A 25218-nucleotide genomic window follows, 5' to 3' on the forward strand; every position below is an offset into this window, starting at 1 on the left:
TGAGAGGCAGGCAGGCAGCAGCACCTCTTACAGGACAAGCTACTCCAGTGACTTAATTTATATTGTTACCTACGTGTGCCATGAAGAAAATGAGAGCCCTGCTCTCTCCCCTTGTAACTAAAAAAACCTGCTTCTGCTTTTTTCCCCAACCACACTAATATGAATAGACAGTTAAGGATTTTTTCATTTTGTCCTGTAAACCTGCTTCCTCTCCCTGCCCCACTAGAAGATCATTAAAAACACTGATTCACTCTGTTGTGATCAAGCATCAGCTACTTGAAGCAACCTGAGGGGGAGATAGGAGTAAAATCTGTGTGTGTGTGGTAGCTTTTTGTGCTGGGTTTTTCTTGCCTGTTTTTATTTTGCTGGCTGCAGAGTAAACAATAAGACACCTCTTCCCCTTCCCTCATAAATTCAGCTGATTACCAGCAGTTTTCCATTTGCCTGTAGGAGTTGCTGACTTCGTTCCTATGGCTGTTCATGTTGGGACTTTTTACGCAGAAGTTGTTTCTTACTCTGGGGCACTAGCCATAGTTTATAGTGGTTTTTTTGGTTGTATGCGTTGTGTCTTTTTAATATTCCCTCTCAATCTGTCTATGTTAGTGCGGTGAGTGAAGTAAGCTTGAGAAATGGTCTTTGTCCTTGTGCTGCTCTTTGGAGCTCAGGGAGAAAAAGGGTGGTTTTGGTGCACGAGTCTGGTTTTTCAGGGGGATCGTGCATAGCTGTTGGAACCGGGGGACCATTAACTTGGAGGCAGTGTGGGGAGTTGTGGCACTCAGTGCTGATGGGTATTGGCATACTCTGCATCTGTGCTGTTGGTGTGAGGTGCCAAGACTTTTTCCAGGCAACCAGTATAGCAGTGCCTAACTAGAATGCATGAAATAAATAAGCACTTGGTTTTGCATGTTCCTATGAGTGGAAAAGGTAGACTATTTACTTTCTATCCTACAGGTATTGAGTTCAAACAATTGAATGGACTAACACTGGTGTTCACTTGATCACCTTTCAAACATGTTTAACTCTTTTTTCCGTAGACTCTTCTTTAAAAAGAGCAGGTTGTGTGTAGTTCATATGGCAGCTGAAATAAGAGATTATTACGTGGCATTGTTGAGAAATGGGAATTAATGAGCAGGAGGCAGCAGGTCTCTGGGGGGAGGGAGGGAGGATGGTGAGAAGGGTCTGGTAAGAGCATGGGTACGATAGTGTGGAAGTGTAGTTACTTCGACACTTGTTTGTGTATGCTCCCCTCTGAAAGAGTTAAATTTTGACACACCTATGAGATGATATAAAAAATTCAGGACTGAGCAAAAGCATGATACTTTATTGTTCTTTATTTTATAACTGTCTATCTTCAATGTTTTAAAATTATTGTCTATTAAGGGGGATGTTTGTGTCTTCTGTGATTTGCTTTTGCTAAATGTCACATAAAGCACACAGTGAGATTATATTAGTGAGTAGGAGTGTACAGTGAGATTTTATTTAATGTAGGGATGCAAAAATAGACAACTTTTGAGACCTTTTTAATCCAAGAGGATTTTGATAGCTTGAAGGAAAAAAGTGATGTATATAGGGAGGGCAGAGAGAGAAGGAAAGAGTATGTATAAAGGAACGAGAACGCTGAAATTTTGAGTTTTCTTCCCTCCTTCCACCACCTTTTCCCTAAGACATGTCTAGTGTTGCTTCATATGTGGGGGGGTTTCTCTTGGTTCGGGAGCACTGGGTGTCCCTGCATATGTACTCTCTGTATTTACACGAGAGAGATTACCCCTTCAGGAACCACAGAGATGGCTTTTAGTAAATTATCCATCTCTATGGTACTTTGCCCTTTCTGTCTCTGCACGCATATGTAGCAAAAATACGCTGCTTTCCTTGAGGAGCACAATGATGTCTTCTTGTTTTACCTGCTTTCAGTGTTGCAGATATTCATGTCCCCCAAACACAATGCTCCATATTTCAGACTTGGTATGTTGAATGTGGCCAACAGCAGTCCCTTGAAGTAACCAAATCCAGTTACTTGTATAATACATAATACCTGAAACAAAGAATTAGAATGTGTGCAATTCCTCTTAAGAAAAGTAAATTATTGCCAAATAATTGCTTATGGACTAACCTTATACAGAAACCAGATAAGTTTGTTTTCTTCTTACCCAATAAAAAGTGTTTTGGGTGTGTTTGAAAAAGAGAAAGAAATGTGAATACCTGTTCACATGCTGTGTACTAAAGGTAGCTTTCAGAAACCTTCATATGATACAGAGCACCAATGTAATTTGCCCAGGCTTTTCTCTCAGTTGATGTCTATTTGCAATGGCTATTCAGAATGGAAGAAATGAATTAGAAAATCTGCTTAAACTGGAAAAAGTGCACACACAAGGCTTTTATGAGTCACACTGAGATACGCTGGCAATGTTTTACTAAGGATTTATTAAGATTAGTTGAGCTATATATTAAACTAAACTATTGTAGTAAAATACCTTCATGGAATTTGAAAGCATGATTTCTGGTTGTACACACCTGGTATAACTACAAGTAGGTTTAAAGTAGCAAAACTTAAGATTATTTGAAAAGAAAACAAAACCCCGCGTGGGATTATGCTTCTTGGGATGTGATAGCTATAACAGCTTTGCATGTACCGTACTTTGCTGAAGAAAATAGGGTTATGAGGAAGATGGAAAGCATCCTAAAAGAGCTGACACTGTGTGAGATGGCAGCATCTTCCTGGTAATATTCTTCCGTATTTTTCTCTTTCCTTTCCCTACCCATTGTGTAGAGTTTTGTCCCTATGAAAAAGCATGCTTTCTAAAGTCAGAACCCATCCTTGTGGATGTTGTTGCTCTCTAGCAAATTTAGTCAGACCCAGCTTTGTCCCTTACTCTTTGCCATACCTTTGCATTTGGTTTGGGATTTTTCTTGAGGAAGCCGAGAGCTGATCCTCCATGGGTTCAAGTACATGCAGTAGAGGTGACTGCAGATCGCTAATGCTGCCCTGCAGCAAGGAGCTGTATGGGGCTGCCGAGGCACAGGAGATGAGCGGGAGGAGTGATCCTTCTGAGCAGGAGCCGTGTAGGTTATCACAGTTTATGGGGGATTTGGTCTCTGCTGGCTGCTTGTTCTGGGCCTGGGGACACAAAACCACCTTTCTTATTTCTATCTATTCTTTGTGGGAAGAAGGGCAGACAGGGAAAGGGGTTACAAGCTTTGTGTATTTTTAGGTAATTTTAAGAAATATATTTAGACTTTTTTAATAGGAGCTGATAGTAACTAAAATGGAGAAGTCTCAAAGGTGCTTATGATCTCTTCATCTTACCCTGGTTCTATGTGATTTCTCTGACCATGCTAAGCTTTATTACTTTTTTTCCTATGGCTAATTTTGATATAGCAATAATGTAAAAAAAAATTTAAATTTTCACATGCATCAATAAACACCAGACATCAAACTTATGCATTGGGTGACAAGCTCAAATTACTTGCAGTGCAGCAAAGCAACTGATAGTGTAAAGAGTTTCAAATTAAATGGTTCATATAGCTGTTCTTGTGTTTTTGAAGTGACCTTTCAGTTTTGTACAATAGGTGTCTCACTATTGCCATAAATTGAGGTGCACAGTGGGACTGTACCCGTTTTGTACTTGGCTTGCCATTTCCTTTAGCTCTTTATGAACGTGGTAGAGGAACTGGTAATTTTAAGGTGGCATTTCTTTTTTGCTCCTCTCCCTTCCTCCTCTTCCCTTTCAGGATACTGAAGTTATTTTTGCGTTACAAATGTTGGTTGGCAAAGCTTTAAATTGCATCAAACTTTTCAGTCTCTCAAAGCCCCGTGGGAAGAGGGAAAAAAAGAAGAAAAAAAACCCAACCAAACAACCCCCCCCCCCCCCAAAACAAACAAGAACCCTAAAAACCCCAAGCATTGTGTTATGTCCTTTACTGCTGAGTAAATGTAGAGATTGCCTTTTCTTGGTCCATCTTTCAGGTGTTGGGCAGTAAAGGAGAACAGATGAGATTTTCTTTCTGAAAAATGTGAGGTGGCAGTTGTGTGTATGAAACTTGTGTAAGTGCATGTGGAAAGGATGTTCCCCTCCTTCTCACCAATGGATATACACTGCCCAGTGAGAGCATTTGCTGCTTAACTTGGCATGGAGCTGGGGTGAGACCTGTTGTTGGTGTGTTGGCTGGGCTGTTGCATGCTCAGATCCTTCTGTGAGTGGCACTCCTTGCTACAAAACTCATGAATTTTAATTTGAATCTATAAGTGTGAGACGCTAATGGCATGACACAGTTTGACGCACATTGAATAGTGTATTGGCTGCCAATTTTGTGGTTTGGGATTTTTCTGCATTAAAATTTCCCAGTATTTTTAATACTGAATGAACAGCCCCTTTTTTGTTTTATTTTAGGACCTAACTTCAAAGTTTCAGGTTGCTGTATTTTCATATTTCAGAGCAGTATATTGCTACTTTAGGGTAATTGTTTTGTAGCAGTATCGCTAGCTGAGATGAGTTCAAGGAAATTTTTGCAGTCTTCAAGGAAATTTCCCCCATTCCTATTACAGTGAGGCAGCTCCTGATTCTCTCTTTGCTTTACTGAAAATGGAAGCTTAAACGGGGTTCTGTGCGGTTTGGGTTTTTGTTCTCCCTTCCTTGCCTATTTATATGATCAGATGCTGAAATCAGCTCTTGCTTGCTTGAGGGAGTGAAAACAGCTGAGAAATGCCACACAACCAAGACCTGTTCATCTTTTCTGGACAAAGCATGCTTGTTGCCTGATCTCATGGTTGCTGTAGTGTTGGGGTGACACCTCTGTGTGAGAAGTTTGGGCAAGGTGGCTTTGCGCTGTAAGCTCCGGCTGTGCCCTGAACAAAGCCTGTGGAGGAGAGCATTTCAAGATGCAAAACACTCACTGCAGGCCTGTGTGGGTGGGTGGTGGTGTTGTTGTTAAGGAAAGGAGTATATTTTAAAAGGATCTGAGGAGGAAAATGAAAGCTTTCGATTTTATTGCTAGACGGGAACATCTTTAAAACTTGTGTTGCAAGATTTTACTGGTCTACAGAAGTTTAACAAACTTATATTCTGTTATAAAAAGCCCTTAAATTGTGAAGCGTTTTTCTGTGAGAGGTCAGTATTAAGCAATTAAAACACTAAGTAAAACTGTGTTTGAACACAGGATGCTTCTTTGAGCTGCTGTGGTGAACAAAAATATAGTTGACCTTCTAAGCTAGACCGCTCTGTGTTGTCCCCGTCCCTTCCCCAGATATTCCTAAACCAGCCAGACTGACCCAACCAGCATGTCCTACCTGAGCCCAGCTGAAACTGTGTTAATCTACACATTCTTGTAAATCCCAAGGGGTTTGTGGCATCTCTGGCATTTATTTGTTCTCTCACTTTGGGGGAAGGGAGGAGACAAAGGACTTGGCTGTGAAGGCAGCCAGTACACTGCCAGGCTTTGCAGTAGCACTTCAAAGTGAATGTTTTGTTTACTAGATAAGCGAAAACTGATGTAAATTTGGGGTGCAAATACAATGAATTTACTGATTCTTATCCCCTCCTCCTGATCAGGGCTGGAGAACATCACCCATATAAATGTTAGAATATAGTCTGTCATTGGCTAATGAAAAGCTTATTATCAAATGTATTTATTCGAATTTGTATTTTATTCCTTGAAGGAATATAGAACCCTGAAGTATCTTCTTGATGAACTTAAAAAAAAGTTTCTTGAAGTGTGTGGAGGGTAATCCAGTAAAAATACAGGGGATTATGACATCCATTTATAATGGAGAGAGTTACATACTGAAGACCTTAAAGTTGAAATAGAAATAGTCTTCAGGAAAAGTGGAGACTTCATGAAATGTAACAGCTGTCAAATGTGTAACAAGTATTTCTGTAACAGTTCTTTGGACTTGAAATTGTTTTGACCTGACATTCCCTCCCAGTGATCTGTTGGGGTTTTGAGTTGTGTATTTGGTTTTGCCCATCTTAGTATGATACGTGTTTAAATGCAGACAGTGCTATACATAGTCTATCTTGCAATATTGTCTTTTTTCTGGTGTGTGTTTTTTTTAAACTATTTTCTTTAATTTATCTGCAGGAGTCGGAAGCTTCAGATCAGAAATATCCCGCCTCACTTGCAGTGGGAGGTAGGAAGTTACTTAAAAAATTTATATCTCTGCTTAAAACTGTTTCTGTTTCTCTCTTTATCCACAAGACTTTTCCCCTTCCCCCACCTTTCACTTGCTTTGCACACACCACCCATTCTGTTCTGGGGAAAAATCCTTTGGAAGAGGGAACAATAGAGCCTTCTAAGCAATTCAGATAACTGCCTTCATTTCTGCTCTCCAAGTTAACCATAAAAAATGTCGAAATGGATTCTTTGAATGCTGACTTCCTGATGCAGTCGCTTTGACTGAAAGCTTGTCCATTTTGGACCTTGCTGGTGTGTGAGTTCAGTAAACTTAATACAAGTTCATACTTAAATACTTGGCCAAAACCTTTACAAAAGCAGAAATTTAATGCTGATCCTTTTTCTTTGATGTTTTCCCTCCCCTCCCCCCTTTCTCCTCTATGGTGTTGACACTATGGCAAATTGTTTGCTTGTGCTATTATGGTTATTGGCTCTCACCAATATATTGTATACTTGCTGTTTACACTCCACAAATAGTGTTGTAATTTTTGCAGTAGGTGGGCTACTGTGAGAACGGATCTGTTTTCTTTACCGTTTCTCTACATTGCATGTGTTTAAAACATTGTTTTCACGTTTTACTAGTAGTAAGTCATCCTTTTGCCTGAGGGAGATTGGAAGGTAGATGATTTGAGGATAAAGCTCTGGTAGTGTTGTTCTCTGAGCAGGTTTGGTCTGACTTCCCACCTTCAGCTACTTCTTTGTTTGCACTGCCTGATTGCTTCCTAGCTTTGGAGAAAAACTGAGGCATCGGTCTGTCCAGCCTAGGCTGTCAACGGCAGGGTTTCTGCAAGATACCTGCACATACCACTTCTCATTGCTTCAGTCTGTCCTTCTGTACTCTCTATATAAGTATTTCCTCTGTACTTACTGAACTTTGTGTTCAACCCTCAGTTGAACTGTATTCACCTGATAGCTTTTATTTCAAATTCATAAATGCTTTTTTGTTAAGCAGAGTAGTAATAGAAATGGTTGAGGGTGACTGATCTGAGGATTAATTTATTTTTTGGTACAAATTTGCTCTGAGGATTTTGTGTAGGAATAGTGTCAGAGCAGAAGCATACGATTTGGAAAAATGTGAATAAATGTGGACGTAAGCACTGTCGAACAGTGTATGCCAGAATGCTTCTACATGCTCGTCCCTCCTTACGTGTATGTAGCTATTGCTGCTAATACGTTACACATCTACTGTATTTCCCATCTGCTTCTTGATTATTTTTTTTAAAAAGGATTTCCCACCCCTTTTCATTGCTGCAGTTTCTGTGGTGGCATCTGGTCTCAGACAGATGTTCCCTCTGCCCCCCACCTTTTAAAAACATATTGTCTTAATAAAAGTTCCCAAGGAAGAGTTAAAGTTGCCCCTACTAATATCACCCTAACCATACCTAGATGTCCTGATGCTTCTTGTACAGACCTGACCCTTTGGGTACAGAATTTAGAGGGGTGAGGCCCCAAAATAACTTCTACAATACTCTTGCATTCTCTTACAACATCAGGGCTGCTTGACAAGTATGGCTTGTCCAGAAACTTCCTAAAGTTTTCCTTTGCGAGTCCTGGTGGTCTGTTACTTCTGCACTAAGCAGGTAAGTTTTGTATGGTCTCAAAAGAATGCTGATGACAAAATTCAGCGACTGGTGATTAAATTCATCAGGGAATTGTCTTATGTCAAATTTACCTTGGGCTCTGGTATCTTTTTTTTTGGTGCTAAAAGACCTAACAAAAACTTCCTCTGAGCTATGTAAGACAGTTTTGGATGATTCCTTCTTAAAACAAATCTTTCTTGCAAACATTTGCCTGGTAGGGAGAGTAAAAGTTTATACAAACAGAGGTATTTATATCAAAGCAATGTTCCTCCATAATGTTTTCTGAGGGGATGGTGTGTGTGTGTGCAAGTGTGTCAGCTGGAGCAATTTTACGTAAATTGTTTCTTATAGTCCCTCTGTGCCAATCTGCTTGCCTCATCACTCCTTTGTTAATTGCTTGAATCAAGACTGACTACTTCTAATGGGTGTGAGATCCTTAAAACCAAACCAAAAAACAACAGCTGAAAGAGGTCTCTAGGTTAGTTCAGTCTATCATCCCTCATGTATGTTCGATATTGAAATAGAAAACACAGTACCCTAAAACAGCTTTCTTTATACAGTGGCATAGGGATATGTAAAAAGAATGGAAGAAAGATTAATGTTCATGTGATTTTTTCCCTAGTATAACCATTATTAGGAAGGTTACCTTGTCATTCTTTGCAAAAATATTTTGTTAAGATTATTTCAACAGAGCTTGTTTTAATTTTGTTCTTTATAGAAAACAAGCATTATACATGGGAAGCCTACCAGTGTGCCCCTAGCAGTCAGTGTGCATGCTTCTAGTTCAGTGCTTTGCAGGTGTTCTTATTGCCAGTGTGTCACACAGTGGTACATGTAAGTCCTGGGCCATGTGATACTACGACCCAGCAAGGGTCTCTGTGCATACTCACACCCATCAGAGAAGGTCCTTGACTTATAACAAATCCCCCACAAAGTGAAGTGTAACATTGTTTGATAGTAGCTCCTGCTCTTGAGCACCCCAGAGAATAGATTTGCCTTCTGCTTTTCAAAGCCAGAAAACATTCAGGGATAAGTTGAAGCTTAATCAGAATTGAGAAATGTTTTGTGATACATCAGCAGAGGAAGGTGCCTCCTATCATTGATATGGGTGCTTTGCTCTCCATGCAGATGGAAGCTAGCTCTTAAGTTTCATGAAATGGAGTAAATGAGTTTCCTGTTTTGTTTTTTAAAAAAAACCAAAAGAACAAAAAACCCCAATCAAACAAAAACAAACAAAACCCAACAAAAAAACCCCACCTTGAAACCGTTACACTGGTGTACCTTTTTATCTTTAAGAGGCATGTGTGCCTATTTAGTAAAATCTAGTGCCTTTAGTAGCATGGAAGAGAGAAAACATCGAACTTCAGTGTTAAGGAAACCTTGACTTCCACTAGGAAGAAACTGGGTATCCTGAAGACTCACGTGAGGTAGGATACTTGACCTGTAGTTATTCTATATAGATTGGGAAATAAACAGTGGGTATAAATGGCTACATAGTAACAAGCATTTATTAATAAAACTTTTCATAAACCAAGTATACAAATTCAGGTTAACTAGTTACTTTTCTGGCTGCCTTTTTGGAGAAAAATGTTCCAATTAGTTTTCTCCTTCATAGGTTGAAGTTACCAAACAAAATACTGACTCTTGGAACCAGCCATAGCAATTGAACTTGTAGCTGCTTCCTTTGGGTAATGTAAGAGTTCACTGTGTACTTATCAGACTATCATGGTATAAGTAAAAAAGGTAAAAGAACCTTTTTAGACCATATTCAGGGCTAAGTGGTAGAAGAAAGGCAGATAATGACCTGCTATAATCTGCTGAGTTACTACATTGAAACAAAACCACAAGGCTGTTATCCTGAGGAGCTCACTCTTAAAGTGCAGCTGTAAAAGATAAAATTCTAATGTATTCCAAGGCATTCAAGGTTAAGTTTGCACAAAACTTGACTGGTAATTAATTTGAACTTCACAAGAAATTTTTTTGGCAAGGTTCTGCAGGTTTCTGTACTTGTGGGTTGGGTACTCTTGTACTCCTTGCCCAGCCAGGAGAAAGCAGAGGTGGAAGGAAAGCAGCATCTCTGTCAGAACTAAGAAAATTTAGGACTTGCCTCAGGCTGAAATTAGAGTCTGGACTGGCAGGGGCTTATCCAGGATCATGTCCTTCACTCATCTGGGAGGTCATCTGCATTTTCCCCCCCTTCCCTCACTGGACTGTCTGGGTTTGAGGACTCTGGCTCTGTGCCCCTGTTCCATAAAAGCATCATCACTTCCGGAATGCATCTTCTTCCTTTTATCCTGCTTGCATATAAATTGCACATAGAGGTTATTGTATCAATTTAGTAATTTGAAGGACATGCTCATGACCAGATTTTATTTTTTAAATTAGTTTCATTTGTTACAAAGTTTGTTTGGTGAAGCAAACCCTGAAACTAGTGCACCTTTTAGTGATAGTAGTTGGGTATAATTCCCGCCCCCCCTTTCCTCTCCTTACTCATAAAACACAAAGTCCAGACTGATGCTAAGAATCATGACAGGCGAAGGATTTGGCACACCACCTTTACTCATTCTCCACACATGCTGGTCTCATCTTTCTCATTGCAAACAAGCACCCTGGTTCTATTGTCTCCGCAGAAAAGCAAATAGATCTCTCTTACTCTTTCCTAAACTGCAGTATGTAACATACTGTTTTGACTCCTAATTTGTTACCACAAGTAATCTCTCACTTAGCTTGTGAGTATTCAGCACTGGAGGTGTAGCTGCAAGCAAAAACGATATGCTTTCTAGAAGGTCTAGGTGTGGTGATTTAAAGCTGAAGACCTAGAGTTTTTCTGATTCAACATGATGGGGATCCAAGTAGAGTTCTTCTGAGAAGGAAGTTATGTGAGATGTCACTTTTTGTTTCTTTCTTTAAAAAACAAACTAGCTTCCTTGGTGTAGAAGGTGCTCCAAGAGATTTTTCTTTCCAAATATTTTTCCCATGTTTAGTGAGTAAAGCACTAGAGAACAGACTTTCAGGATACAGATGGTGCCAGAAACAGCACTTGCTGGCTCAGCAGGAAGATAGCTGTTGAAGAGTTCCCACTTATCTTCTGTGGGCTTATTTCCTTATCAGTTTGTATGGAGCAGATAAACAGATAAACACAGAGTGTTGATGAACTTTAGTAACAAAAAGGTAGACTAAAAGCCCAGCCTGTGGAGTGTGAACCTGTTGAGTGAGCAGAGAGGCAAGAAAAATATTGTGAATGTGTATTCCTAGCTTTGCTGTGAGACTTGTAGGTTGCTTTTGGGGACAGAAATGTGTGGGTAGGGAGGTCTGATTTAGCTCTTCCAAAGGCAAAAGGATGTTACTAAACAGGGTTTGCTTTTCCTTGCTTTTTCATTTCCATGAAAAACAAAGTCTCACAGTTATGCTGAGACTTCTGATGTTTTAGATTCTCCAAGCAGAAAAAGTATTAGAAAAGGATTTCTGCATCAGAGTTGAAATGTGAGTGCGGGCTCCGCATTGAGAATTCTGTCAATGCAAGACAGGTTTGGGCCATCTTCACCCATCTGCATATTTTGTAAGACAACTTCCAGTTTCTTTAAAACAATCAAGACTGATTCTGATTGTAAGTGTTAGTAGATCATCTTACAATGCACATAACTGTTTGTCCTGAGTGTCTGTAGTAGCTTGTGTTGCTTCTTTGATTAAAATAGTTAAGCTGTGTGGGCCAGGATGTTGGTGGTTTTGGTGTTGCTTTTTTTAAATCTAGAGGTGCAGTGTAAAAACTAATCTTGCTGAATGGTACCTGCTTGGATGTAGCTTATTCTAGAATACCAAGGCTATGAAGAGGACAGGTGGGGAACTTTCGGGTTTTAAAGGAAAAGAAAAACATGAAACCATTGCAATTAAGAATAAATTAGGATTATACAAAACAGGTATTTCTCATAATACTAGAGGTAAAGGGGAGATGCAGGAATGAGATGAACAACAATGAAAGGAATTATAGAAGTAAAGAGGTTTAAAATGTATTGAAAATATGATCTTTCACCTCAAACCTCCTCCAAGAATCCTAACTTAATGTAGTGCTGTAAAAATAATGTATAGCTATAAAAATGCTAGCAGAATGCTAAGCATGCACAAATTATCTGCTGTTGCCTGCTAGGTGTGGGAATCTCTGGTTAAGGATCTTTTTTCTGTTTCCTCCTCAGTGCGTTAGATCAGGCACTAAGCTGTACCTTTTGCCAATTACTACTAGTTCTACTCAGCAGGATAACGGAGAACATGTTAGTCTGTTCTCTGCACCAGTCTTTTACATATTTGAAGACCTATGATGTTTAGGGAGGGTTAAGGAGACAATTTAAGTTCTTTCAATCTCCATTAATTCTGCTATAATGAGAAACTGGTGAGATTTATCAAGAATTATGCACATCAAACAGGTTGAATTTTGATCATCTGCTTATTTCGATTCTTAACAAAAGGATAGGGGGTAAAGCAGCCCCTGGGGCAATGTGGAGCCCTTGGGCAGCACTGCCCGCTCCTGGTCTTGGATCTATACCCAGAGAAGCATGGGGACTGCCTTTCCTCTGCTCTTACTAAACAGAAAAGAGGATGGTGGTCTTTCTGTTCTGCTATCCGACCTGGGCCTTATACTCTGAACCAACTGTTTTGCCTGAGCTGCACGTATTTCCCATCGTCTAGCTGGGCTCAGCAGCATGTGAGGCAACCTGATATAGGAAAGTGACTGTATCTGTGGCAGACCACCCAGTTTTGCACTTAAGACAACATACTGGATTATGTTGGGATTTTAATTGCCTGACTTAATTATACGGGGTGATATTTAGAGGAATAAGTGAGGTAATAAACACCTTTTGCAGGTGTTTAAAATATAGTGTATAGGAGTAAAGGTCCTTGGATAAACACGCAATAAGCATATTTCTCACTTTGAATGATTTATTCAAAAGAGTGTGTTGGCTACAGTGGTGCTGATAACCATCTTACAGTTGTTATAAACAAGGGGAAAAATCTATTGGGGAAAGTAACTTTGAGAATTGGACTGCAGCATTTTTTACTTAAATACATCAGGATCTTATTAAAAATAGTGATGTTTTTATCAATCTGCCCCCATTTAAGAGTTAATATCCAAGATGCCATCACTGAAGATACTTTGCTGTGCTTTTATTATAGTTGAAGGCTTAGAAAAGTAGCATTGTGTTAGTTAACACAACTTTTTTCTTTAGGAAACTTGTATTGCAGGACCTTAAGTAAGTAATAGAGAGGTTAGAGGTGAGGTCAGGACTCTATTGTGCAAAGCACCTAGAAGATATGGAAGGTGGTCTTCTGACCACAAGAACTAGATGTAATCTTCAAAGAAATCAGAAGACTCACCAGGTCAGAACTGGCTTGATTGACACAGTTTGGAGGTGTAAAAGTTGCTCTTCCTCCAGATGGCCAAAGAAATAAGTTGAAAGAATAGGAAGCAGAAGGTTTTGGGGCTTGTGCTGCAGGAAATGTGGTGTTGGCTGGTCGTTCAGGCAACCACTTTGATTCATGTGGCAGAGGCAGGAAGGTTGGCTGAGCAACTTTTGAAGAAGGTACTGATTTGCCACAGCTTTTGGATCAGAATATTAAGCAAGCTGGAATAATTGCTGGCTTCTCTGAACATGCTGAGTAGTAAGATGTAGTTACTTCAGGGTATGGTTTGTGAGTCTTAACCCTGCTGTGGAGGAGGCAGGACAAGGAGTGGAGGGAAGCATCCATTTGGACCCGAGACTTTTAATCTACTGTCTCATCCAAGTCACACAACTTTAACTCAGCGGGTTGTCTGGATTTCCCTGTTGGAGTATGAACTGCTTTTGGCTGCAATGGGCTCTAATGTCAAAGCATAGAAAACCAATGAATTTTAAGTGTTAAATGCAGCCATTCCAACTAATATATGCAGAAGCTTTGTCTTTGCAGATTCCATTTATGGGCCTATATCTTATTTTCCTTCCAACATTCAGTGGGAGAAATACCTAAGTAAAGGGCTTTAAAAAAAAGCTTCAGTGTGACTGTTTGATCAGTGCAACTGTTTTGATCAAAACTTTTCTCCCATCCAAATTTGTTCCATTGTAATGTGTCTGGGATGAGAAAAACTTTGTTTTCATTATTAGTTTTTGATCTTCTAGGATAAAGGAAGGCACAACCTGTGATGCCTTAACATTTCAGAAATGTTCTAATACTTAAAACAGCTGTTGGTGTGCAAGAAATTTGGCATTGTCACCATGGGGTTGCTTGGAGCTGTTAAAACAATGTGTTGCTCACAAGCCTAGAATAATATGGTTACTTGTTTACCCTGTCACTAACAGTGACTCCAAAACTTGAGAAATCTTAAGACACAAACTTGCTTGGTTCAAAATGCTTTTTGGGAAACCAGCCACCAAATCTTACTCTTTATTTGCAGTTCTAGAAAGGTGTCTGTGAAGACCTTTGTTCAAGGGCTCAGTTGCCAAAGTCTTGTACCCCTTAGCTAAAATTTTTACTTAAGGAGTCACTTTAATCATGGTGCAACCTCTTTATCCAGTGTTGTGACATGTCCCTTCATAGAACTGCAAAACCATTCAGGTTGGAGGGGATCTCAGGAGGTATACAGTCCAACCTTCTGCCCAAAGCAAGGTCTGTATTGAATTCAAACCACACTTTTTAGGGTTTTGTCCAGTCTTGGAAACCTCTGGGAATGCAGTTTGTGCAACCTCTCTGGGTGACCACTTCTAAGGATTAATTATTCTATTAATGAAAATTGTTTTCCTTCTACCTGGTGAGGACATCTGTTGTGTCAATTTAAACCTGTTGACTCTTGTCTTCCCACCCTGCACCTCTGGGAAGAGTCTGGCTCTATATTTTCAATGACCTCTGGGGCAGGCTGCTGCTATGCTGTTTGTTTTTGGGCTCAACAAGTCCGGTTCCCTCAGCCTTCTCACTGGAGAGGTATTCCAGCCCGCAACCATCTTGATGACCCTTCACTGAACTTGTTCCCGGTTCTCAATGCCTTTCTTGTACTGGAGGTGCCAAAACTGGATATAGTATCTGCATGTGATTATCCCCTTTTACTCAGCATTAACTTTCATCCATTCATTGCCTGTGCTCCTATTAATACAGCTCAAGCTGTTGTTGACCATCTTTGCCAGGACACAGACCTGGCTCATGTTCAGCTTGCTGTCCACCAACACTCCACATGGTCTTTTCAGCAAAGCTGCTCTCCAACCTAGCAGTCCTTAGCCTGTACTGATGTGCAGGGGATTGTTCCTTCCCCCATGCAGGATTTTGCATTTGTCCTTGTTAAATTTAATCAGGTTGCTGTTGGCCCATTCTTCTGCCCTGGCTAGGTATATCTGGGTGGCAGCCCTACTCTCTGGTGTGTTGACTGTTCCCCTCAGTTTGGTTTAATTTCCAAACCTGAGGAGGGTGTGCTGCAACACCTCCTCTAGGTCATTGACAAAGATATTAAGCAGGACATACCCTAGGACAAACCACTTTTTACTGGCCTCCAGGTACAGTACTGTCCTCTGAGCCGAACTGTTATTCATAATAGCATTATTACTGTAAATTAAGCTGGATGTGGAATCTCTGCATGTCTGTCACCTGCATGCATAGGAAGCAAAACATGTCTGGGAATAGTATTGCATCTCTGCAGATAGAACTTGGTCTGCATGCCATTGCTGGCTAAACTTCCTTAAACACAGTGATAAATTAACCCATTGTTCAAACGACCCTTAAGTGAGACAGCCCAGATGTGAAGAAATAAGCAGCACCAACACACTGCGGCTTTCTTCATTTCACATGTAATTGCATGATCTTGTTTCTCCCTGGTACTCTAATAGCATAAAAACCAAACCACCAAGGGACTACTTGATGAAAATTGTAGCTTCGGAGAACTTTTTCCATTTTGAATGCAACCTCAGTTTAGCAAGTTGTAACGAAAGTCCCAAAGTATGCTTTTGACCTATAAAAGAATATTCCTTTTGACAAGAAAATGTACTCTTATCCCTGTCAAAGCTATTGATGTAGCTTTTCTGTGCCTTTTGCATGTAAACTTAGTCTCTTCTAATCAATTATTCATGCTGCTTGATATCTTAAATCTTGTTTGCTTTATTTTTCCTATGAAATGAGGAACCAGTAGTTCTTACTGGTGTTGGCTCTTCTGTGGAAGTGTTGGTTTTAGATGCTGGGAGTGCATCCCAAAAATTCCTGATGAAATTGTATGTCAGTACCTTTTTTGTTGGTGTGTATGAAGCTGCTGGAAAAGCTACATGCTTTTATAAACATAGGTGACCTTCAAGTGTTGTAAAACTACTGTGATTAAGTAGTTACTCACTCTTGTCCTGCTCTTGGAGAAGTTCTAAACTAATTTCAGTTACCTGCCTTAAAAGAAGATGTGACTAGTAGGGATTGTCTCTTCAGGCTTACCAGTTGTATAAGTTGAAAAGAATTGAGGGAAATGCATAAATGAGTTGTTCCTTAGGCAATAATAGGAGAAATGTTATGACCTCTTGCTCATGGTAGCCAAAGGAATGAAAAATATTAGCTTCAAGTGGTCTCAAAGATACTTTTCTTAATCCACTTACTCAGTTTGTGAATTAAGAACATAAAACCAGCAACACTTGGTCAGAAAAAAAGGTTTATATGTAGTCCTGTATGCTACCTTTGTTATACTTTGGGAGGGATACAAGAATAAGGGCAAGGATATAGTGATATCTCACCAGAGCAGTGTCCTGGCTTTTGGTGTTTTGCAGCCCTGAAACCCACTGACCCAGAAATGATGTCTTTGTATGTGAGAAATTAATCTAGAGCTTCTGAGAACAAGTTCTTAAACAAATGCAAGCACAGCATCCACAATATACTACAATGAAGAGTTGCGTGGTTTTAGGGTATGTTGCAGGAAGAACAGTCTCATCTCACCTCATTGCTTCTGAACTTCCACCTGCCTCAGAGCACCTGTATTGGAAAGAACAGTCAATATAGTACCTCTGTGACCTTTTTCTCCTTCTCTACTTCCCTCATTATTTTAAGGACCTTTGTTTTTCAGCCACACTTCTATTTTTTTAGCAGGCTGAAATCGATAGCCTGCTTAGTAGTTTTTGAGTGGAAGCTGTTCCCTATCCTTTGATTATCTTTGTCCCATTCTTGGAAATTCTAAGTGATTTGGAGTTGAGGGACCAAATCTGCACACAGTTATGTCATTCATTTTAGGTTATTTCACTTTACGAAGGTAGCTGCTTTCAGACACCTGTGTGCCTTGGGTTTTGCTCCTTTTCTTTAAAAAAAAAAAAAAAACCAAAACAAAACAAAATCCCCAGCCCATCAGTGGAATGGGGTTTGCTGCTTATGTCTCAAGAGATCAGCAGACTTCTCTTTTTAATGACAGCCATGGGAAAAGTTGACATTATCAGTAGTGTGGATCCTCCTCTGGGCTTGCTGCTGGTTGCCAGAAAATGTTACATTTGAATCATACGTGCACCACATGTTGACCTAACTTGATGGAACTGGCACTTGTGTGGAGGGAGGGAAACAAAATGTGCATATTTCCAAGGAGCTGGCTAGTTCCAGCCCAGCTGATTGTGTAAAGCAATGGTAGTCAGCATGTCTTCTCATGCTTGTGCTTAGGTGTGTGGGGGTCTTTTTCTTGTTCAGTAGACAAGTAGAAAGTGGCTTGTAGGCTACCTTTCTGATGAACAAGTCTGCTGAGACTGTCACAAAGGCTGTGGTACTGCTACAAGCCTTCTGCTTCATTTCTACTTGTAAAAGCACACTGCTTCCTTGCCACTGCATTCTCTTTCCACAGTGACTGTTTTGGTTGCAGTCTTGAACTTGGCCATTCAAGACTAGGGCCTCATCCATTCTCACAGCTCCCACTTGCTTTCATCTAGTGCTACAGAAAAATCTTGAGTTATTTCTTGGATGCGTGGGTAAAAGGAGCAACATGATCTCAGTTGCAGAATCTAGAGAAAGAGGGAGACACGTGACAAAAGCAAGCAGTGAAGCTGTTGTACCAAGCAATGGGAAATGCCACAGGCTAATGGGAAAGATAAGAGATGTCAATACAATCTGCACCTGCATGCTGCCATTTTATCCAGCAGCTAGCACTCACTGCAAGAATCTGGATGCTGCGGTGGGTCAGGTACTGGCTGCTGGGTTGAGGCCTTGGGAAGTGGCAGTGAGGAGATGAAGAATGGGTAGGAGATCTTTAAGATCTAGGTGAACACCAACAGACCCAAAAGCTGCTGAGCAGGGAGAAGGGAGACGAAGTTGTGTTAATGTATTTTTTTTTTTTAAGTTTTTGTGGTGTTCTAAAGCCTGAAGCTCCCTCTGATCCTGTGTCTCGAACTGGTAGCCAAGTACATGTGGGCAGGGAAGGAAGGGAATGTAACTTGAAATAGCTGCCTTATTTTCAGACACTTTGGATGTTGTGGCAATCAAAGGGGGGATGTGACTAAAAGCCATCAAAACCACTTCCAAGCACATGCCTTTTAGGGGAGCAAATGTGCAGGATTTTTAGAATATAATGCAAACAGGAAATCACTCTGAAAACTGTAGCCCACCATTAACTTGAGGGGAGGGAAGATATATTAAAACTATCTTTGCAAACAGCTGCCTTGCTATAAAGCCTAATAGTGGATTGAATGCATGTGTAAGAAACGAATCCAAATCAACATTTCTTGGGACAACTTTTATTGGGTGTTGGGGTTTTTTTGTTGCTCTTAGTAATAGTGTCAGGCTGTTATGTGAGTAGTAGATAGCTAGCTATTCATGTAACACTTTCACTTATTTGCTCATGTAGTTCCTTTACTGAACTCAGTTACCCAGTGTGAGCAGCAACCAGGAGGCCAACCTCAATTATGTACTCTGAAGTGGAGGGTTATAATGATGTGCTGGTGGCTTCTAGGTTGGCATTCCTCAGTTCCTTGTTGCATTGGGCGTATAAATCTGTAGCCTTCATCTGATTGCATATAGCAGCTGTTGCCCTTGTAGATGTTGTCTGAGTTGCAAATCTGCTATTGATGTGTGTACTATTGTCCTTGTGTAGATTCCTTTTTGCAGTAAGAATACTTGATTTGCTGAGATCATGGATACATTAATATACCTACGTGTCAGCAATTCTCATTAATTTGGCAGAAACAACCTGTTTAGTGGCCATTCCTCAGTTTGCTTGCCCGTGTTTCCATTGTGAAGTTGCTATTAATGTCTCCGCCATTCAGACATTCAGATGCATTAATGTGGCTTCACAGAGGTGAGTCAAGCAAGCGGTCATAGAGATTATAATGTGTAAGGGATGTCAGAGCTGCAGCCTCCAGTATCCTTGGGCTGCACTTGACTGCTCTGCATCGCTCCCAATCCTTCTGCGTGGTATTAGCTTCTGAGCTTTGTGGGATTGAAAGTGTTACCCTATTATATGTACCATGTTGGATGTCTGCCTGCTGCTTGATAAAGAAGGTACAATGCTGTCTCTTGCATTTTTGTTGCAGTAAGTGTAGTAATTGATGGGAGCCTCACAAATGAGAAGAGACCTTCTTCTGGTCTTGAGATTAGGCAAGCGGAGCTCATCAGGTCTGTCTGGCCCATATGTTCTTTTCTGTGCTGGGGTAGCGGTGAATCTGAAAATTTGCCACTGGTGATGCCAGGCTGCTGATGCAAAGCTGCTTGGAGCGGACTGCACACTTCTGCAAGGCAGGAGGTGTTGTCCTGGGCTGAGGGGCAGCAGGTTTATGATGGTAGAGCACAGAAGTGCCTGGGGTGCTCCCCTGCCAGGGCTTGCTGCTCCTGCAAGCCATCCCTTGCAGTGCCCTGTGCCAGGAAGTGTTGCTATGTGCATTCCCCAGTTAGTGTGGTCACAGACATGCACTTCTGCAGCATCTGCATATCTCCAAATACTTTTAAAGCCTTTGAAAATGTTTTTAATAAACATGAGCACCACTGGATCAAATATATGAAAAGAAAAGATCTTCTCACTTTCAGCAGAATTTGCCCCTTTCAGAGAAGCAGGTGGTGGTACAGGTTCTGTGAATGGTGGAGTAGAAGTAGTTATGTGCTGTTTTCTGTACTGACACAATGAAAAAAAATTGCATTTGGGGAGCGAGTAGATTGTAGACTCCACCATAACTAGTGGAGTAACAAATCTTCTGGCTGCAGTGGCATTTGACACTTTTGCTCTTTGGATTTCTTAGTTTAGTGGAAGTAAATGCAACCAGAAGTGGTCAACAGCTGTTCCAGCAGCACTCAGATTACTTCCTAGTGTATATGTGGTAGAAAACATGGTCTCTTCAGCCTTCTTACATCAAATCAAACTCAGGTGGTTGGGTTCGAGACAGAGGAATTTTCCATTTTGCATGTAATAGAAAAGGTTGCCTTCAGTATCAATGGGAAATTTTCAATGAGTAATGATAAAGCTAGTGCATAAAGTGTAAGAGTGGGCACTGCTGACTTTTCTGCCAGAGGGCTGCGTGTGTGTGTGCAGGGAAACCCCTTAAAAACCCTACTGACTTCTGCAGAATGTCATCTTGATTCACTGTTTCTCCTTTGGATCATGACAAATGCACTTTAGTTGTAAAAGTGAAGAGGTTTTGAAGTTTTTGGAAGTGTTGGGAAAGAAATACTTCTTGAGAGTATTTCTTTTGTGATCTAATTGGTGCAAATGAAGGTCCCAACTCACTTTCTCATGTGTTGTCTCATTCAGGCAATGGTAAATTTATAATCAAGTGGGGGATCATTTTAATAATAGGTTTCAGGACAGTGATACCATCACATTCAAATTGTGACTAACAAGTTAATTATAGATACTGTATATTAGTTCCGCTTTTCTTTTTGATATCTTAAACTTGGCAAAAGAAAAATGTGGATTATAAAAAGATTGAAAATTAAAGTCTCTAGTTGAGTTCCAACATTTCATGCGCAGTTACTTAAACTTTAAAAAAATGCTTCTAAATAGATCTTCCCAGACTGTTGGTCTGATGCCAGATGAACAGTTAAGGGGTATTTCTATAAATCAGCAAAAGAAAATTTTACCATGAGATGAATTCCAAATTTTGTCTGTAAAGAAAAAAACTTAAAACCAACTTGTGCCCTCTCTGCTTGTCTGTAAGCCTGCTAATAAGCATTTTCATAACACTATCTGAAACAACAGTTGTGCTTGTCCATGAATTACTCTCTCATTCGAAGCCCCATCTTCCTCCTTGCAAAGTATTTGCTATTTACTGGTTCAGTTTCTTTCTCTGAGCTGAGCAAAAAGCGAGCCAAATAATAAGTTTCCATTAGCTTCCCTGTTTTCTAGCCTTTCTGATATTGATGTTAGTAGAAAAGCAAGTGTAGGTGATGCACACAGTCCTGTTGCACACTGGAGTTTCTTTCAGCAGGCAATTTGGACTATGGCTTCTAGGCTTTCAAACTGACTCAGACTATTGGCTGAGACTTCATACCTGAAGGCTTACTGCCCCAAAATAAAACTCCTAGCCTGGGAGAGAAGGTCCTCTCCTTTTTGGTGGATAAGAGTGCTCTGTTAATTCCCACTTTGCTTTCATTTCAACTCACTGTTAGAGGAAGCTGCTTTCTCCTTTTTCCTCTCTATTCTCTAATCACAGCAGCTACATGGTAACATCTTTCTGCTGTATTCCCTGGATGCTAGAGAGCCTCCTGGGATTTGTAGGGCATGTATCTTTCTTGGGGCTCTTGCTTCGATCAAAGACCAGGGAAAGGTTGGGGGCAGATGGCATCTCTTACCCTTGCCCTCTTTTCTGGGGACCAGTGTCCAGTAACGTTAGTATAGGGAAGCTATTTTATGAGCTCGAACTAAATGGTTTTGGATCTGTGTGCATGGATTTTCTAGTTCTTGTGATATCCTGATGCCAAAGATGTAGTGCTTTCCAAATAATCTGATAGCAAAAAGCTGGAGGATACAGAGGCTGCTACCGTACTAGCAGTGCTTGAAGTTGCATATAGCATGGGGTGGGGAATCTTAAACCTACTCTTCTTTTGGGAGTATGGGGAATTAGTAGCTGGAACTATATAACTACAAGTCTTTACTCCACAAAAATAGGTAGTTTTTCAGATACCTTTGGTATCTCTTGTTCTATTAAGGATATGACTTTAAAAAGTTATAGAAATGCCATAGCTGGTTGTAGGTGTAAGAAATTCAATGTTGCAAATATTACTTTAGACCTAATAGACAACTACTTCACTAGCAACTTTGTGGATGCTTTCTGTGAATAAAATTCCTGCCTCTGTTTCGTTTTAAGGAAAACTGGAATTAAGTTTCTAAATACAAAAAAATATTTTCTGTATAGGCAGAACTGCAAGGAGATTTTATATTGGGCTGGTCAAAGGAGGTATTCTTAATACAAAGCCTGTACATTCTGTACTAATCCATAACAGGAATCTTTGCCCCTTTGATAAATGTCAGCATGTATATCCATTGCACACAAGATCCTAAATTAACACTTGATATGTTGTGGCTGTTTTGTGACTAAAGCTAAAATCTATATAATACTCAGCCTCCGTCAACTGCTTGTGGTACGTTAAGAACACAGAAACCTACAAAACCGAATACAGAGGAGGGAAGTGACCATAAGTAAGCTTACAGCTCCTAATTCCCTGTCCTTTACTATCAAGCCACATTGTCCCATGGTTTTAGGAGAATATGAATTGAATTCAGGGGAGGGGGGAAGGGCGAGATAAAATAAAAATATCAGTGCTACAGATGCTTCCTACAGAACTGATTGTGGGTTACATTGTTCTGCAAATTCCAGCAGAATTTCTTGCAGTTCTGCAGATTACTTGTCTGTTCAGAAAAATAATGAGCAACACCTTGTTTGGTTTTATGAACACCACGAGGTAAGGTGGACCTTGAAAAGCCTACTTTTTCTCACCTTACTGCAAGTGTTGCTTAACTAACCACCAGCTGATCATAACTAAGTTCTAGTGATTAGTGTAGTGATGCTTGTGCTTTTTCTTGCCAAGGTATGGTTATCACCTAAACAGAGGTAACTGTTGTGGTAATGTGTATTAACTTCTCATCTCCTTTATTTCTGCTAGCAGTTTAATTCATTTCATAGCTGCGTCTTGCATGCTTTTGTGGCTTTGGCATATCTAACAGTATATCCTGCTAAAGTGTTTCTTTTCATTTCCTTCTGAGAGGGATCCAGGTGTATCAATCCTGCCTAAGGAAATCCTGCTGCTTGACACCTGCTGCAGATATAAGGGGGGTCATTAATGTGGTCTTTACTCCTCTCTGCTGCCCAGTGCTATTGTAGTTGTCTCTGTGTATCTGTCAAGCATCCCGCTCCATCACAACTTACCAGTGAGAAGAGCTTTATGCCTGGGAGCAAAAAGACAAAAAATTGGAGAGGAACTGTGAAAAACCAACATATAGCTTTCCCCTTTCTGTTTTCTTGGTAATAGGAGATACACAGTAACTTTGGGGTGCACAAGAACGTTAAACTTGTTTTTTATTCCTAATGGTTACCTCATCAAAATGATCGGAGTACTGGGAAGTACCTGTGCTGCCACCAAAATGCATGACCTACAGAGCCAGCACTCTGTAGGCTGCAGATACTATGGTACGTGCAGCTTGCGCTAAGGCGGTGTGATCCGCATGAAGTCTGTTTTGGGATCATCAGAGTCATTTGAATGAGCAGGGCATTTGCTCATAAATGGGTGTCCTGCTAAAGACTGACACCAGGGATTTTAGTGGAATCTGGGGTTGTGTGTCCGATGCAAGGCTCACATAAGTAAAGGTATTTGTCATTGTGGCTTTCTAGTTTGGTTTAGTTGAGGAGTACAATTTTTTTTTCACGTTCCTGAAGTGTGGCATGCATTTAGAGATTCTTGGCAGTGTCTCCTGTTGCTCATGAAGAGCCCACTTCATGTTTTGCAGCTCTTCATAGCTCCTTCTACAATACTGTAATATATCTGTGCTCCTCATGTTGTAACCTGTGATACTTCACTAAAAAGGTCACCCACGTCACCCTCCCCTGCATTCTCTGGGCTGTGCTGCAGTTGGTGGGGTTTGCCAGGGTAGTAGAGATGTGGTTTCCGTCTTGCAGGAGTCCTCTGGGTGAGTCCTGAAGCACACAGCTCTCCCCAACATGGGCAGGCTCCCCTAGGTTCAGCTGAGGCAGAGATGTTCCTAGAGTGCGAATGCTGTATTTTTGTGTGATTTGGACTGAGAGACTGTTTGACTACACCCCTCCCTTCCTCGGTGACAGCCCAAAATAAATACTGTGCAAATTGTGTGTGTCTCAAACAAGCAATCAGTGAAAATTGCTGTGCTTCCACTAAGATTAAGATTTATCTAAGTGGGCAGTGATTGCAGGAGTTGGTCTTTGCTTGCAGTTTGTTCTAATGAAGTCTTTGCTGGCCCATGAAGGGACAGAAAGGGTATGAAATGACACAACCTACAAAAACTTTACCAGTAATTGCTTTTTATGTTCTGCTACACCATGATCTCTCTTGGTCTCTTATTTTGGTGGAAAGCCCTTCTGGTAGAGAGGAAAGTTTTGTGTAGGCTAAATAAGTAGGAGACATTAAGTTTTTGTTGCCAGGCGAAACAAAATATCTATGGTAAATGTACTTTAAAATTGCCATTAGTGAGCAAATCTTTTTTTAAAAAAGAATTTAAATTAGTGTATTCCTGTGTGACTCTAGTTTAAGGGAAAAAATGGTTTGTATTAGAAATGCAGAGTTGCACAGTTTCATTTTATGAAGTCTAGTTTACTGTGTGAATAATTCCTTATAAATATAGCTAGTGATTTCAGAGATGACTCATTAATGGTTTAAAAGCAGTATAGTAAAAATGAAACTTGGTTGTGTGTGAGAGCTATTTTTGAGTTTTTTGAAAGTTATGTTGGGAGTTACTTCCAGTGGAATCCTTATAACTGTTCTCTCTGGTGTAACCGTGATTGCCTACCTTGCTAACTTTCTCTTTGCCTATAATACAGTAGCAGCAAACCGGAAAGTGTTGATGTCATAAAAATAAAGTATGGGCAAATGTACAGCTTAAAGGAAGGGCTAGAATGAAGCTGGTCTTAAAATTATGGTAACTTTTGGTATTTGTTGTGATACTAGATCATATTCTGTCACTGTATTGAAGTCACGATTAAAAGCCAGTATAATTCTAACTTCTTGTATGTTATCTGAATAAGTGAGGTTGTTGGCTTGCCTGACTTAAAGGGAAGGAAAACTGTGTATATTATGTTTGTGATCTTTTGACCAATTCCACTAGACGCAGGAAAACTTTACTTCTTGAACATTGCGAGAAATTTTAACAAGAAAAAAAACTCAGCTGTCATTAAGCTTGAGAAGAGTTAAAGCTCTGCATCTCTTATGTGCTGTAATACCAGTTCTTCAGAGTGAAGCTTCTTTTTATGATTAGTTATATAAATCACTTTTATTTGGCACTTTACTGAGAGTATTGGACTTAAAATTGCATCAGTATGGGAACTGAGTTACACTGATAAAAAAAATC

The 25218-nt window shown here is 40.3% G+C and overlaps 1 protein-coding gene across 2 annotated transcripts in view; it reads left to right on the forward strand.

Annotated features, from left to right (window-relative positions):
• The window catches only part of IGF2BP3 (insulin like growth factor 2 mRNA binding protein 3), a 115516-nt gene that overhangs the window by 19352 nt on the left and 70946 nt on the right, over positions 1 to 25218 (forward strand). For both annotated transcript variants that reach the window (XM_064444434.1, XM_064444433.1), the window contains one exon: positions 6076 to 6124. In XM_064444434.1, coding sequence (XP_064300504.1) covers positions 6076 to 6124 — 49 coding nt within the window. The remainder of the gene's footprint in view (positions 1 to 6075; positions 6125 to 25218) is intronic.

Source organism: Phalacrocorax carbo, chromosome 2, assembly GCF_963921805.1.
Source record: "Phalacrocorax carbo chromosome 2, bPhaCar2.1, whole genome shotgun sequence".
In the NCBI taxonomy this organism is placed as follows: domain Eukaryota; kingdom Metazoa; phylum Chordata; class Aves; order Suliformes; family Phalacrocoracidae; genus Phalacrocorax; species Phalacrocorax carbo.